General features: G+C 41.8%; 1 protein-coding gene across 1 annotated transcript; it reads left to right on the top strand.

Moving 5' to 3' along the window:
- Positions 1-9,245: 9,245 nt before the first annotated feature.
- On the top strand, positions 9,246-14,890 carry LOC129847584 (lymphoid enhancer-binding factor 1-like). The gene is made up of 3 exons (XM_055915336.1): positions 9,246-10,357; positions 12,473-12,539; positions 14,078-14,890. Exons 1-3 carry the CDS (start codon positions 10,157-10,159, stop codon positions 14,299-14,301), a joined length of 492 nt encoding a protein of 163 aa, XP_055771311.1. The 5' UTR covers positions 9,246-10,156; the 3' UTR covers positions 14,302-14,890.
- Positions 14,891-17,447: the final 2,557 nt, after the last annotated feature.

Below are 17,447 nucleotides of genomic sequence, written 5' to 3' on the forward strand. Positions count from 1 at the left end.
TGAAAACAACCTTGAAGGTCATAACACATAATACATCAACATTATAATTACATTGAAAAGATATGGTTATGTTGTGTTTTGGTGATTAAGCCACTGTTCTCATTACATTTCACAATAAACGTACATGTTGAATCAATGGTTGTGTGGTGAGAGATGTTTACAATCCAAATGAATGCACCATGACAGGTTTTGAATGAAAGACTGGCTGTGTTACAAGTGTGACCATTTTGGTGCTGTGAAAATGTACCACATACTTGTGAAAATAGCACCAAAGCCATAATAAAAACTGCAGTACATGACACTATAAACATTTCAGGAACCCTGAACTTATCAGCAGTTGTTAGTCAGACTATTTGGTACTTTCACCCATGTAAGTTTGGCCTTGGAGGCTATAAACGGAGCTAGACAAGGAAAGGGTTAAAAGCTGTCCATATGCCTCCCGGGTGGCGCAGTGGTCTAGGGCACTGCATCGCAGTGCTAACTGCGCCACCAGAGTCTCCGGGTTCGCGCCCAGGCTCTGTCGCAGCCGGCCGCGACCGGGAGGTCCGTGGGGGGACGCACAATTGGCATAGCGTCGTCCGGGGTAGGGAGGGTTTGGCCGGTAGGGATATCCTTGTCTCATCGCGCTCCAGCGACTCCTGTGGCGGGCCGGGTGCAGTGCGCGCCAGCCAAGGGGGCCAGGTACACGGTGTTTCCTCCGACACATTGGTGCGGCTGGCTTCCGGGTTGGAGGCGCGCTGTGTTAAGAAGCAGTACGGCTGGTTGGGTTGTGCTTCGGAGGACGTATGGCTTTCGACCTTCGTCTCTCCCGAGCCCGTACAGGAGTTGTAGCGATGAGACAATGTAGTAATTACTAGCGATTGGATACCACGAAAAAATTGGGGAGAAAATGGGATAAAAAAAAAAGTTATAATAAAAAATAAAAAAAAGCTGTCCATATGAGCCATACAACCTTGCCAAGCTCTGCTGATATGCATACAGTACACTCCTCCAAGCTCGCATTATCCCACTGCTGTGAAGGCCTAGTGTACTGTAGTGTAGTGCCCCACCTGGGTGAAGTTAGTAGGTAAATACCCTCTCTCTCTCTCGCAGCCAGCCAGGTCCCTTGTTCCTCTCACAGCACCTGGGTCAACCAAGTGTTAATCTGCCTATTCGTCTTCACAAGTGACAGGGGGATAATGCTCCGTGCCGTGTGTGTGGGAGTATGTGTCAGAGAGAGAGAGAGAAAGAAAGTGTGTGTGTGTGTGTGTGTGTGTGTGTGTGTGTGTGTGTGTGTGTGTGTGTGTGTGTGTGTGTGTGTGTGTGTGTGCGTGTACGTGTGCGTGTACTGTGCGTGTGTGTGTGTGTGTGTGTGTGTGTGTGTGTGTGTGTGTGTGTGTGTGTGTGTGTGTGTGTGTGTGTGTGTGTGTGTGTGTGTGTGTGTGACAGAGAAAGCGGGAAAGTGTATGTGTGTGTGTGTGTGTGTGTGCGTGTACGTGTGCGTGTGCGTGTGTGTGTGTGTGTGTTTGTGCGTGCCTGCGTAGGCCAGTCTGAGCGAAGGTGCTTTTTGAAGCCTGGAGAACGTAACCCAATACCGTCTGGCCTGGGAGAGCGGGCCAAGACAGAGGGGAGAAGGAGTGATCCTTACATACCTCTCTCTCCAGGAGAAAGCTTACTCAGTGTCTCTCTGTGTTATGCATCACAGATTGCTGACTGGAGAGGTGGAGTCTCGGGCTAGCTGAAGTCGATCATTGGCTATCTGTGTGGATGAAAGAATAGGGGGTTGGTTTTGTTTTATTTCTGTTCACTACAGATCTGTCTTGTGTGTATGATCAGTTTTTAAAATGCAACAACATATTTCACATATAGACACATATCATAATAAGGTGTTGGTATGAGTGTGTGAAAATCCTGGTGTACTGTACATACGTGTGTGTGTGTGTGTGTGTGTGTGTGTGTGTGTGTGTGTGTGTGTGTGTGTGTGTGTGTGTGTGTGTGTGTGTGTGTGTGTGTGTGTGTGTGTGTGTGTGTGTGTGTGTGTGTGTGTGTCCGCATGTTCCTGTGAAAACACTTCACTTTGGATACCACTTTGGGTTATTTCAAGGTACACCCATCTCACAAATCAAAGTCCTCCCGAAAAATATATGCATTTCATGACAAATTCCCCAACCATTCCCTCCCACCCTCCTTCCCCTGCTCTCCCTCTCCTTCAAGGGGATAATTTAATTTTAATAACAGCGTGTCTCTCAGGCAGCCTCCTGCCTGTGTCTACCATAAATCACCAGCTCACAAGTCTGTTCCTCTCCCCTCGCCTCCCGCCCACCGCCCCCCATACCCCCAAGACACTTTCCTCAACTTCAAGAACATCCACTTGTCTTCAGTCTCACCAATCAAAGAGGAGCACAGAGGACCTCCCCTCCGTTTTGATTTCTTTACTGTTGATAAATGGGGCTCCTTCACTTTAAAATCTTTAATTGCACGTCTCTTTTCATCTTAATTTGATGTTTGCTTCCTGTCTTTTACTTTGGAGATGGCTGCGAGCGTAGAGCTATAATTTATAGATCACGGGGAGTTGTCATAAGTGCAGCAGGTGGAATCTAGGAGGGCCAGCATTCTAGTCCAGTGCCAACATTCTATAACGGTTAGGAGAGAAGAGGATGTGGAGGCCCCCAGTAGAGGTGACATGCAGTCTGAGATAAGTCATCAAACTAACCAAAATCATCCTAAAGGTTGTTTTTTCAATATACTTTAATTATATTATTGCAATTTATTCTGGACTTTAGATGTGAAACGACGGAAGAATTTTTTGAAGAAACGCTTTCTGGCGCAGCAATGCTACCGTGCTAGCTAACCAAAGAGGGGAATCCTTCGTTCTGGAACCCAACTAAAGACTCTACTGGACATTGGACCCCGTTACAACATTCTGATGGAGTACCAAGAAAGATAAGACCCAATTTGGGATGCTTTTTCATATATATGTCGAACTGTTGAATGCTAACGCTGCTAACTATGCTAGGCTAGCGCTTGACTAGAATCAATGCTGCCTTATGCTAGCTTATGATGTTAGCTAATATAACGATATATTGTGTTTTCGCTGTAAAACACTTCAAAAATCGGAAATGTTGTCTGTATTCACAAGATATCTGTCTTTCATTAGTTATCCACCATATGTTTTTCTGAAATGTTTTATGAGGTGTAATTAGTAGCCGACGTTGGTGTATGTATTTTCTCTGGCTACTCCCGGCTGGATTCAGACTCTAGCTATGTGTTAGCATTTTTGGGTAGCATCAATGTAAAACAGATTTATAGCTAAAATATGCACTTTTTATGAACAAAACATAGATTTATTGTGTAACATGTTATATGACTGTCATCTGAGGTCGTTTTTTCTGGGCTCTTTAGGTTGGTTTTAGTTTATTTCGGTTGGTTGTGCATGCTACTTCAATCATAATTCATACTTCATAATCATAATTCATACGTGTCTGTCCACTTTTGTATTTGGTGGTGAGCTAACATAAATATATGTGGTGTTTTCTCTGTAAAACATTTAAAAAATCGGACATGTTGGCTGGATTGACAAGATGTTTATCTTTCAAATGCTGTATTGGACTTGTTAATGTGTAAAAGTTAAATATTTTTAAAAAATAGATTTTGAATTTCGCGCTCTGCAGCTGTTGTCATTTTTGGTCCGAGGTCGGGCTTGCACCCCAAACAGGTTAATACTTCGCACTCGTTTTAAGGTGATACACACAGTCATGCGAATGTGTGCACACATACAAACACACACATGCACGCAAACACACACTAATGATTATGGGTAATTTCTCTTTGAAGTGTCTTCCTTGAAATTAAAATGAAAATAAATGAGATAATAATAGATTTAATGAAAACCTTGACTGATTACTGTTAATCAGTGTTTTTCCATAGTTGACAAGCCAGTATTTTGTCTAACACAATACAAATGATTATTATTCAGAACACTGAGAACACTGATAAATCCAGCTACCCACAAAATGTGCATATATGGCACATAAAAAATAATGGTCACATACACCAGATAGGTGCAGTGAAATGTGTTGTTTTACAGCGTCAGCCATAGTAGTACGGCACACCTGGAGCAAATTAGAGTTAAGTGCCTTGCTCAAGGGCACATCAACAGATTTTCACCTTGGGTCGCCTTGGGTATTCAAACCAGCGACCTTACTGTTACTGGCCCAACGCCGTAACCTAGGCTACCTGCCACTCCTATTATTATTATTATAACCTCTAGTAATGGCAGTGGTGGAAAAAGTAACCACATTTTCATGCTTGAGTAAAAGCACAGATACCTTAATTGAAAGTTACTTAAGTAAAAGGGAATGTCCGCCATTAAAATACTACTTGAGTAAAAGTCTAAAAGTATCAAAAGTAAATGTAATTGCTAAAATATACTTATGTATCAAAAGTAAAAGTATAAATCATTTAAAATACCTTATATTAAGCAAAGCAGATGGCACCATTTTCCGAATGGATAGCCAGGGGCACACTCCAACACACCATATTTACAAATGATGCATTTGTGTTTAGTGAGTCAATCAGATCAGAGGCAGTAGGGATGACCACCTGTTCTCTTGATAAGTGCGTGAATTTGACAATTTTCCTGTCCTGCTAAGCATTCAAAATGTAACGAGTACTTTTGGTTGTCAGAGAAAATGTACGGAGTAAAAAGTACAATATTTTCTTGAGTAATATAGTGAAGTAAAAGTATAAAAAGCAAAGTACAGATACTCCAAAAAACGACTTAAGTAGTACTTTAAAGTATTTTTTTACTTTCCACCACTGAGTAATGGAAAAAACCTACAATTTATCAGCAAATCAAAATCTGAAACCTGATTCCTCATCAATATAAGTAATACACCAGCCTGCGCTCTCATCATCTCACCATGCAAACACTCACATTGAATGAAATGATTACTAATCTCCCCCAGATTAAAAACATATCTCCTGCTCAGATTAGAAATTCAAACATAGATGTGGATAGATACGATATATATATATAGTGTATATATATATTTATATATATAGTGTATATCAGTGTATATATATATATATATATATATATATATATACACACTGAACAAAAATATAAACGCAACATGTAATGTGTTGGTCCCATGTTTCATGAGCTGAAATAAAATATCCCAGAAATGTTGTGTACAAATTTGTTTATATCACTGTTTGTGAGTATTTCTCCTTTGTCAAGATAATCCATCCACCTGACAGGTGTGGCATATCAAGGAGCTGATTAAAGAGTATGATCGTTACACAGGTGCATCTTGTGCCGGGGAAAATAAAAGGCCACTCTAAAATGTACAGTTTTGTCACACAACACAATGCCACAGATGTCTCAAGTTTTGAGGGCCAATGAATTTATTTAAATTGACTGATTTCCTTAACTCAATAACTCATTTCCTGTAACTCGGTAAAATCTTTGAAATTGTTTCATGTTACGTTTATATTTTTGTTCAGTATATATTCCTGGTCCTCCTCCCTTCATTGTATGGCAGCAGGTAGACTAGCAGTTAGAAAGTTGTGCCAGTAATTGAAAGGTTGATGGTTCGAGTCCCTGAGCTGACAAGGCTCTGTCGATGTGCCCTTGAGCAAGGTACTTAACTCTAATTGTTCTGGATAACAGCGTCTGCTAAATGACGTAAATGTTATATATAATATTATTATAGAACATATTAAATGCAGTAGCCCCAGCGTGAGAGACAACTAGATTCAGGTCACAACACAGCAGGAAGGCTTCCGTTTCATCTGAGATCCAGAGGGGTCACTCGTATGACCTCATTAGGAGAGAAATGCTAATGTTTCTCTTCTCTTTTACCTCCCTCCTCTTTCGCCTGCTGTTTTTAAACATTCAGCCTGAAATAGGGTGAAGCGCCTCAATGGATGCTGTTGTCGAGTGTGAAGTGTGTGTGAAATGTGTTGGTGACAGCGTGTGTGTGTGTGTGTGTGTGTGTCAGAGGAGGCTGGTGGGAGAAGCTATTGGAGTGTGGACTCATTGTAATGGCTGGCATGCAGTAAATGGAACGGTATCAAACACATCAAACTTTAATTCCATTCCAGTCAATACAATGAGCCCGTCCTCCTATAGCTCCTCCCACCAGCCTCCTTTGGTGAGTGTGTGTGTCTGTGTCTGTGTGTGTGTGTGTGTGTGTGTGTGTGTGTGTGTGTGTGTGTGTGTGTGTGTGTGTGTGTGTGTGTGTGTGTGTGTGTGTGTGTGTGTGTGTGTGTGTGTGTGTGTGTGTGTGTGTGTGTGTGTTGGTGACAGCATCATGACACGTCAATGTTAGCCAATAGAGGATGATGCTTTTCTCTCTGCCTTGTTAGCAAGACGTGGCGGTGTCCCTATAATTGCCTATCCATTTCTTTACATTTATATTTAATAGAGAGTGTTCTGCAATCTTTGATCTGAATAGGATTTCCGTTCCCTTATAGCTTTTGCGAGAGTGATAGTGAACTCTATTTTGGGACCAAACAATTGAGGAGCCCTCTTCAATGCACTCAGCACTCAGGAGGCCATGATCCTCCAGTGGCCTTTCATCATAGCCAAGAGAGCATCCCTGTAATGGCAGGTCCACAGGTGGCTCATACCTAGGCCATCCACTCCCTTTCCATTTCTCAATTCAATTCAAATGGCTTTATTGCCATGGGAAACATATGTTTACATTGCCAAAGCAAGTGAAATAGATAAAACACAACTGAAATAAACAATAAAAAATGAACAGTAAACATTACACTCACAAAAGTTTCGCTCTCTCCTTCCATCTCTCTCTCTCTCTCCCTCTCTCTCTCTCTCTCTCTCTCTCTCTCTCTCTCTCTCTCTCTCTCTTTCCATCTCTCTCTCCCTCTCTCTCTCCCTCTCCCTCTCCCTCTCCCTCTCTCCAGATACTGTTCTTTCCTTTCCATTGGCTACTGGATGATCCTCTCTACCCTTTATGCACCAATAACTTGTTTATGGTGCAGTGCCAAGCATCTGACATTAGTGGTAAGAAAGTGATGCTGGTATCATTGGTGATATTGAACTAAACTGATTGAGTACAATTAAAAAATGATTGAGTACAATTAAATAGTGAAGCAGTGCATTTTAGGCAACATCTAAAACATTCAACTTTGATATCAGTTCAGACTTGTATTATATGTCCTCATATGACCACCATTTGTTTGATTGTGGACAATACATTTAGAATTTCACTATAGAAAAATAACGCTCTTTTTTTATGCATCTTCATAGGATCTCAACAATTCATATTTTAATGTCGGCAGAGAATTAGAAAATTGTGGAAAGGCTGATTTAAAATGGGAAAAAATCTAATTGCACATGGCAGGCAGGCCTATTCCAAAAAATAAATCCATCATTCTCTTTGGCAGTGGTTCACGCCAGGATATGAACATTTTCGGTTAAAAGTTAGGGGATTTTTTGGGACAAACTAATAGAATTAAAGAACCGTATTCTATAAGGAAGTAGAACCGGCAATTTCTAAGGAATGCAGAGCGGGGAAAGAGAGACAGATGATTGTAAACACGGAAATTCACAGGGTTTCAAACAAGAAATAAAACGTTAGTGGATTTTTAATGAAAGGTTTGGTTGTATTCAGGTCTGTCTGTATGTGTGAAATCTTTCTAATTAACTCACTATGTGTCCGTGTGTATGTGTGTGTGTGTGTGTGTGTTTTCCGCTATACGCTGGAATGCGGCCAGTCTTGGCTCTTTCGAATCCACACTCCGTTCCAAATACAAAGCCTTTGATCTGTTTCGCTGTCTCCTTACCCGGAAGAGAACTCTTGCCTTCTCTCTCAGCTGGGATGAACGCACACGTGGAAATATTGGCCCGGTTCCAGACTCATACCAAATTTAGTCACACAAAGGCGAAGGGAGCGCGAGGGGGGAAACCCGGGATGAAAGAGCCAGCCGCCAGAAAGATCAAAGGATGCTGCGGCTCCGCCCGCTAACCCCACCTCCGTGCTTTATAAAGATCTGCCTTCTACTCCAAAGTTATTCTCACGCAATCTCTCCACACACCAGCGAGCCGCAGCAGCAACACATGACTTTATGTTTTTCTTCTTCTTCTCTCTTTCTTGTTTTGTTTTCTCATTAAACATTTCCGACTCGAAGAAGCCCCATGTTATTAATTTGCTTTATACAACTCTGAGCTGTTGTTTGAAATATAAAGGCTACTGCGCAAACTGTAAAAATAACGATTCAAAACAATCAGATTGCCTGCTGGCTGTGTATTGAAACATTGTGGCTGAGTTATGCCCTATGCAATACATCATGTTCACGAGTAGTATGCATTATATTTCTATCCAGACACTGCAACATTTCTCCATCGTCCAGTGAAATAAAATCTCGACATACTTTGCAGTCTACTTACAGACCGCTGTTTCTCCTCTGAACAACATCACGGTTAAAGCTACTGCAAAATATACAAAAGAGAATATCACCATGATGGTTCAATTGGCTAAATGTGTTACGGGACAATCTATTCAACTCAAAGTAAAGGGGAAATAGTTGTCTTGTTTTATGACTAGGCGAAAATATTGTTTTGTTGATTGGAAAATCTCATATGAGATAACATTATGTAACATATTTTAAATGTACTATTAGGTTCCAAGTAATTGAAAGAACATCCGACAACAATGGACCCTAATTTAGCCAAATTAGTCGATTTTCTATCAATTATGCACGCCCTCTCACTTACCGCTCTGATTAGTGGACCAAAGACAAACGTTTGGTTTATCAAAGTACTTTAAAATACCAATTGACAACTTTAGGAAATAGCCGAGGCTACTATATGGGCTATTTTTGCGCGCGCAAACAAACAAACCAATGGTACTATTGATTCGGCTGTAACATTCTTTGTGCCAACATGCTTTTTAAAATCATGGATTCAGGAACGTTTGCGCACGAATTAAACCACCTTAAAATACACATAGTATTAAATATATAGGCTGTTTATGATATACATGGGCTCCCTAGAACGTTTAAAAAGTAGGAGAAAGGTGATGCATTGCCATGTCATTTGAATTAGTTATCCTCAATCACATAGTCCACAGTGGTCACCATCCCCAACAGTATTTCTGAGTATCCAAACGTCACCCTTTGCTCTTTGTTGTTGTTTTAACGTCATAGTAGTGAATCTGTCTATTATAGCCTCTTAGGCCCTACTCTATCATATGCATAGGCGTCAGCTTCATCACTGCTTCGACCCGCCCCCACTCCTTCCCTGTCTACCCATTTGTTGTGAGCTACAGTATGTATAAATCTCCGTACCCCTCGCTCTCTTAGGAGTATCAATCGGTGTGGTGTCAATCACAGCGGCGGCTCCCCTTTCATCTCGATCCTCCCAGTCGCTGCGAGAGAGAAGGCAGAGAGAGGAGACAGAGGACGGGAAAGGAGAGCTACATTACTTACGGAGCGGTGCTCCAGTTTGAAAGTCGGTCCACAGCGTATCGGTTTATAACGCACTCCTCGATCTTTTATATAGTTTATTACTTTTAATTTAGCCGTTATTCAGTTCAAGGATGTATGTTCATTTTAATAGGGATAGATACGCAGTATTGTTTAAGTGGGGAAAATAAATCGTGTTCTACTTGTGGCAAACAGGCTGCACGAGATTCAGAGACGCATTTTTTAAATGATATTTTTCCTTATTTTTTCTTCACGAAAGGACTGCAACTCTCACAGGACCCCAGAGCGAGGAAATATAAGCAGAGGTTTTTTTCTACATGCACTTTGACCGTTAGCGGAGCTCCCGGGTGTGTGCCCTCCTCTGCCAAATCTGACGGCACATCTGACTCTCGTGATGAGGTTTTGACTTCTGACATTTTAAAGAGCCGAGCTGGCGAGTGCCGCGGGTTGAGCGTGCACTACACATCCGCTTTTGCCGATAACATCTTCAATTTCGAATATTTAGAATCTGAATCATTGTAAGAATCCACAATACTTTGAAAAACAACGACAAAAAAGGATCTCCTGTTAATTTAGCTAAAACAAAAAACGTGATCGCACGCAGTTTCCTCCAGGGTTCCGAGCGCAACACTTCAAGCCGCTTCAAGGAACATTTTTGGTTTCCTTTTGGGGATTTCGATAGTTCCTCCAATTTGGACAGTGCGAGTACTTCGACTGAATCAAAATGCCCCAACTAGCAGGTGGTGGTGGCGGCGGGGACCCTGAGCTTTGTGCCACCGACGAAATGATTCCGTTCAAGGATGAGGGAGACCAAGAACAAATATTCGCAGAACTCAGTCACTCAGAGGAAGACGAGGGAGACTTGGCAGATATCAAGTCATCTTTAGTACATGAGTCAGAGACGAGTCCAAACAGCAATCATGATGTGAGTATTTCCTCTCTTGTACTTAAGTCTAGTGTTACATGTTGCCAAGCCTTTATATAGGCTAGCCTAAATAAATGTCCATCAAATTTCTAACGACAACATATTAATTCAAGTTCACCTGTCTCTAAATAATAGCCCCCATTTCAGGGAAGTCAGTTGGACATTTTATGAAAGCTAAATAAATAAAAGCTGAAAAGCTGATAAAATGACTGGAAATTTGCCCAAAGTATGTTTGGTTTTGTCATAATTAACAAGGCGATGTGTAGCCTAATATTATATGTGTATAATATGACTATTTTAATGTGTAAATAGTAGCCATGTTCTGTTTGTAATCAGTTGTAAACAGAGGCTCATAAATAAATCTGCTGCACGTGGCTGCAGAGCTTTTCAAAACATTGTTGACGAATTATACCAAAGGTCAAAACATACAGAACAATTTAATGTGAGATAATATTTTTCTGCAATTCAGAGAACTTGTTGTACAGTTTTTACGAGGTTATTTGAAATTTTAAATTAAATATTGCACTATAGGTGATGAATTCGTGAATACATTTTGAATTATTTTGTTAGGCCTATTGCAATATTAAATTAGCACTATTGAATTATTATTATTATAGTTATTATTATTATTATTAGTAGTAGTAGTAATATGATTGGTATAACAATCATTGTCTTGATAAAAAAAAACAATATTAGTAAAATGATAACTATGCCTACTTATAATTATTACAGTAACAATAGCAATATTGCTATGGGTTAGGTGATTTAATTAAACAATGTTTCACCAGGTTGGATAATATAGACTATGAATAATATAAAATATTAAAGCGTTTTTGGACAGATCAAATCGTATTTGATATAAAACAAATGTTTGTTTTTTCAAAGGGAAATCCAGATGAAAGCATCTTCGAAGGAAAACCACACCTGACAAAATGTAGCACCTCTAGATTACAGTGACACTCATATTCCCAATGTGAAATAAGGCCAACACATTTCTGTATGTTTTGTGGAGATTATGGCCATTTCATGGAGAGACAACACATTGTTAAAGGACGGAATTAAATTGGGAGGGGGGGAGGGGGGGATTAATGGAAATATTTAGTTTTGATATAGATCGTATTCATATTTGAAATATGAAAGAAATGTCACTGCCACAGTACAGGTTTGAAGGTAATACTGGTAGATATTTTGTTCACATTGCTTATGCATTTAAATAATCTGTCATTCCTTTATCTCAATCATGTATCTAATGCATTTATAAGAGCTGTAACAAGAGTAGCTTACATCGTTTGAGGCTGTGTGATTGTCACATTCCTCCTCAGTGCAGTGAGTTTCATATTCAATAGCAAGTTTAACTTTGTGCCTGAATATATATGTTTTATCTGAGCTAGGCAGCTGTTACTAAGTCTCTAGCTCTGGATGCTGTATGTATACAAAGGTAAACCTAGCGCAATTAGCTGTTGCCATTTGTCATTATCCAATGTTAATGGAATTAGGGTGCCTACTGACTCTGGGCCGAGCTCATATAGTTACAGCTGTCACAGACGCAAATAAGACGGAGGTTGAATGTTAATTGAGAATCCAGTGAAGTTCCGTGACTCTGCTGGAAGCCACCCTCAGGGAAGTGAACTCCAAAAGGAGGTCTTTTCTACGCGTTCCCATTCGAGGGGGGAGGGGGAAAGGAGATGCATGTGGAGGGGTTCACGGTATTTTGGAAAAGCAGTCGACTACACAGTACACATCATCCCCTCTTCTCTATTTTCGCAGTTATTTTGTGCAGAGCACGTTTGTATTGGAAAACATCATAGGCTACCGTGATTCATTTGATTTTGAATTTGGTTGGAGCTTTGGTTAAATTGGTTGGTGAAAATGAAAGCAGACTGATGCAAGTTAATTTGTAAGCTCCTTAAGGACATAAAGCTTAATTAAGTGGCTCGTTGAGGGGTTGATACCGACCGCTCCGTCAACCCTTCTCTCCCCAACGCGCTCGCCTCACTGTGTATGTGTTCTTAAATCCGGGGACAAGCTGAAAGAACAGGCCATAACAGCGTGTGTGTGTGTTGTTGAATTTTTTGACGAATTTAATAACCTAATTTCTGTCTCCGTCTCTCACAGGGAACTAGACAATCCCAAATATCCCAAGACTCATATCATGAAAAACACAGAGACCATCACGATGATGGTAAGTGACACACATCACATTAAATATTATCCTGTCAGTTATCAGCATGTTTTAGAGATCTGCAGTTATATATGGGTCACATTGAGCCAAGATAACGGCACAACATTAAAATCAGTTTCTGGAGGCTTGATTATTGAGAGATTTTTATTTGATTTTTAAAGGAAAGAAAGATGGTAGACAGGAAAAGCTTCTACCCACTTAATTTTCTGTTCAGAACCGATCAGTCACACTATGGTCCTTTTTCTTATCTGACCCCAGTTCATTCTGATGCAGAGATGATATCTGAATTGATTCTAGTCAGGGCATGGACAAACTGAATGGGGAATAAAGTTCTATATGTAAGTCTTTTGTGGTCCGTAGGAAATGTTATTATTTATGCAGAGAATTGTTGAACAATCCCAATGGCTGCGGCCCCTTGCCTGGTCATCAGAAAGATGCAATACTGATGCATTTAAATTGTTACGTTGACATGAATAAAAACCTGTGAAGATAGGCAGTGACTTAAGCATGTGGCTCTCTGATACTAGTAGTGAGTGACACTTAATATTCTCCTTGGCATATTTGTATTTTATTTTGTACACACACTCTCTGTCGCTGTATCTCTCTCTTTGTCTCTCTGTGTCTGTGTGTTTTGTCCTGTACAACATGTTGCTGCTGTGCGACAGCACCAGACCCGTTTGATGTCTTTATTTGGTCCAGGCTGTATTCTGACCCCAGATAGAGCTGCGGGTCATGATTGGAGCTCTGTTCTGTTAAGAGTGGCTCTTCTTTGTTCCCCCAGCAGCCCTGAATAGGACCCCTCAAACCAAACACTCCCTTTCCCCACAACAAGCCCATGTTGCTATCAATCTACCAGACACACACACCACCCCCCTCCCCAGAAAGCGACAACCAACAGCCACCAAATAGTTTGTCGCGAGTTTCTATTCAGGCAGGGGGACGGACCCGAACAAATGCTCTCTCTTTAGGTCAGAGGCGTGGGGAACAGTAGGGGCGTCTCTTGTTTTGACACAGTCTGTATGTTCCTCCTAATTGACGCTAATTGGCACGGAGGGACGCCATTGTTGCTCTGTATAGTGCAGCCCTCCTCTCCCCTTTCTCCAAGACATGAGAGACAAAAGACTGGTGAAACGGGGGGCGCCGGGTCACAGCGGTCGACAGCGATATCATTACGCCATCAAGAGGCATGCATGGAGCGATGATGCGATGGTCACAGTGCTAGACTGACCCAGTGCTGTTAGAAACTGTAACTTGGCAATGACCATTCACATGTAACTGTATTAATAGGCTATAAACTCGAGGAGATTTCCCCAATGACTCTGAACTGCTGAAGTTATGATGGCGGTGAATATTGCTGTTATGTTACTTGATCAGACTGTTGCTTAGAGATGCTATTCTATATAATGGATCCAAATCCAAATGGAGATGAATGTGCTTGACTCAAGTTCTCTAACAAATCTTCCATTTAATGATCGTAAATGTACGATTTGCACCAAGCCTCAAGTTCACACTTTTCTGTCTCTTGGGCCCGTTTCCAGGGAAACACCTAGACATGTACAACAAAGGTCATCCGTACTCTGGATACCCAGGTTACATCATGATGACTAATATGAACAACGACTCCTACATGAACAACGGCTCCCTGTCGCCGCCCATGCCCAGAACGGTGAGTCCAGTTTCACTATACCTCCATCAATCAATCACTTCCACCCATCTGTCAAGTTTGTGCATTTTCACTGCGTCAAGTTTGATTCGATCTTAAATACTTAACCAGGTCTAAACCCCTAAAAAAGAGCTTAACCTGGGATTTATTTTCAAATATACCTGTATATGAACATTTCCATTAATCTTTTCTAACATCGTTTCAACTCTAGAATGTTCTTTGCCTCTCTTCGACCGCCTTCCTAGTGTGATGTAGCCGGTTTGTGATAGCCGTATATAACATGCCCCTGTAATGTTGTGATGATCTGTCCCCTTGGCAACCACGTGATCTAGTCTCCCCCACATGCCTCTCATACTTTCCAGCAGATGAACGACATGTATATGATGTATGATTTCTCGCGTCTTGTTAACTGAATCAATGTCTGTTTACATATGGACAGTAAGCCCAGCGGTTACGCTGACATGGTCGCGGAGGCCTAACGGCAACATCCCATCTGAAGAGGGAGTTTGCGGAAATAGCCAGGGTTGCCGTATGTCACCATGCTTGTAGTCCCTATAACATAACAGTATTAATTTCAGGCTGTAGGCCTGGTGGCTGGCTTCCTGTGTCTGTCTCTTTTTGAACATTAGCAGCAAGACAGACGCAAAACGCCAGGGCATGCCAGCAGCTGTCCACCCTAATCCTGTTTGGTGTGTGTGTGTGTGTGTGTGGGGTGGAGTTGTGTGTGGTGAATACACCCAGTCTCGCTATGGCTCGGTGCCTCCCAAAGCCTGTCCCCGCACCCTGCTAGCACATAGACTACAGGACACAGACATGCACGCATTGTTCAAGGACCAAAGACTCTGGCTTATGTCTGCCTGTGTGTCTGACTTGGTTTCATCATGAAATTCACTTGAAGGGTTTGAAGTCTGTTTAGCGACTGTGTGAATATGTCTGACAATACAAAGTGAATGGTGTTCTCATCTCGTGGCAGCGGTACCCACTTTGCTCTTGTATAGGAGTCCTCGACCGTAGATATTTTTTCAGACAATTTTCCGCTCCAATATAATTGTTTTGGATACTTATGGAATGGATACCTTCTCAAGGACTGAGGGGCTTCCACCCAACCTTCTTTAAATAAAGAAATTACTCCTGTTATTTGGCCCCTCCTCTCGCTGCCTGGACCGTTTTAAACACTCATTTCCGTGGTTGCCGCCCACTTTTTGTTTTGCCAAATTTCCCCATCTTCAATAAATCCTTAGTCGATTTTATGTACGTTTCTCTCACTTATCCAATAAAATGGATACGGTTGGTGGCGGTGCAGTCATGGAAGTTGGAACACAAGTCTTCTCTTCTAGTCTGATGTGAAACGTGTATGTGCTGCCTGACTGTTGATTGGATGGATGTGAAACGTGTATGTGCTGCCTGGCTGTTGATTGGCTGGATGTGAAATGTGTGTGCTGCCTGGCTGTTGTATCAAGCCTGCCGGCCACCGCAGCCACAGTATCTGCAGGCCTAGGATCAGTTTTCACCCAGATCAAAGGCACGTTCTCTCCCTTTCTTCCCTCCTCCCTCCCTCCCTCCATCCCCCTCTACAGTTTAGATTGATTTTCATTGGCCATGGCATTCCTGTGCATGAGGCCCAACTGACAGAGCTGTTCAGAGTTGCTGATTGTCAGCAGATTTTTGGGAGGGAAGCAAGGCGTGAGCTGTAGGACCTCTAAGGAGTTGTACTAGATCTTTAAAAGGAGAAGGAATGGAAGTCCTTGGTTTGAGGAGTTCAGCTGCGCATAGGGTTAGTGTGGTGGAGTCACCACGACCAGTAGCACATATGGAGATTGTCTCTGTGCAGTTGATTCAATAAAGTTCTGTGGAAGGACGAGAGGATCTCAGTTGGATGTTAGATATCCCTTCATTTCTGGAGGTGGTAGTCCAGGTTTAGACTGCAGTTGAGGTCTTTTTTATTTATTTATTTAACTAGGCAACTCAGTTAAGAACAAACTCTTATTTACAATGACGGCCTACCGGGGAACAGTGGGTTTAACTGCCTTGTTCAGGGGCAGAACAACAGATTTTTACATTGTCAGCTCAGAGATTCGATCCAGCAACCTTTCGATTACTGGCCCAACGCTTTAACCACTAGACTACCTGCCGCCCTAGGTCTAAAGTTTACATGGTGAAATGAAAATGAATGCCTCATTATTATTATTATTATTCTGCTCTTTATTATAACATATAAAGTGAGGGTTGTGTCATATTAGTGTTTTCTACTTGGCCATGTCATTGTCAATACAGAGGTTACACTTTGTAGCAGTATATGTTGGCTCTTGGTTGGTGTGGTTTGTTCCAGAGGAATCCATTGAAAACCCTGCCTGCCACTATTTAGTCTACCCAGAAGCCCAGTGAAGTAAATACATTTACTATTTTGTTTAAAGTGTTATCTACAGTTATACTGTATATTGATGTCAGTGAGAACTGTAGTGACGTGTTCTCGTGTGTGTGTGTGTGTGTGTGTTCTTCGAGTCTTCACATATAGGGTCGTGTGAGGTTTGACTGTTGCATATTGGATTATTTAAAGTGACTGTGCGTGTGTGATGGCTCATATTTCCAGCTCCCATGGCCAGAGGGCCGGACTGTACAGAACTCTGGGAAGAGAAGGGGGATTGTGTTCCCTACTCTGGCCTCTGTTAAGTCTTTGTGAAGACCACGCTCGATGTCTGGATGGGCTGGCAGCTTGGAGTCAAGCTCTCATCTCTCTCTGGCTAAAACCTCGGACTTATCGAGCTAACACATTCCTGTATGTGCGTTAACTCGACCGCTCTGTTTTCTGACTGTAGAAAGTGTATGTAGAACTTGTGCACTGGAGTCAATGAGAAATGCTATTTGAGTCGTTGTAGCAGATGTATAGCTTCAGGATTACTGTGGTTTAATAGAATGCTCCTCTCTGGATCCAGTCATAGTTTAAACTTCTGTCACCTTCTCATCAAACATCTGAATTTGAGCATGACAACTTTTAACTTGTAACCACCAAGCCTGTAACGGTGGAAGCCATTTTCACACACTACCTTACTTTAGAACTATAACTTTGAATCCACTAGCTCGTTCCGAGCATAAGTCCAGGCTCTCCAAACATCCAGTCCCCAGCCTGTCAGTGCAGCAGTCGGGGAAGATGGAATCGCCATAGCTGATTTTAAGCTGGGCTTTTGGTGTGCAGAGAGCTGAGCGAACCATTTGCTGCCCCTCCCAGGCCATACCTCCCTCCCCCT

The sequence above is a fragment of the Salvelinus fontinalis genome, unplaced genomic scaffold, assembly GCF_029448725.1.
Source record: "Salvelinus fontinalis isolate EN_2023a unplaced genomic scaffold, ASM2944872v1 scaffold_0880, whole genome shotgun sequence".
Lineage (NCBI taxonomy): Eukaryota > Metazoa > Chordata > Actinopteri > Salmoniformes > Salmonidae > Salvelinus > Salvelinus fontinalis.

What these genes read in the sequence shown, in the direction of transcription:
- LOC129847584 (XM_055915336.1), top strand. Translation starts at nt 10,157, where the DNA reads ATGCCCCAACTAGCAGGTGGTGGTGGCGGCGGGGACCCTGAGCTTTGT. An exon ending in GTCCAAACAGCAATCATGAT is followed by an intron (nt 10,358 to 12,472) that starts GTGAGTATTTCC and finishes CGTCTCTCACAG; the next exon opens with GGAACTAGACAATCCCAAAT. An exon ending in CAGAGACCATCACGATGATG is followed by an intron (nt 12,540 to 14,077) that starts GTAAGTGACACA and finishes GCCCGTTTCCAG; the next exon opens with GGAAACACCTAGACATGTAC.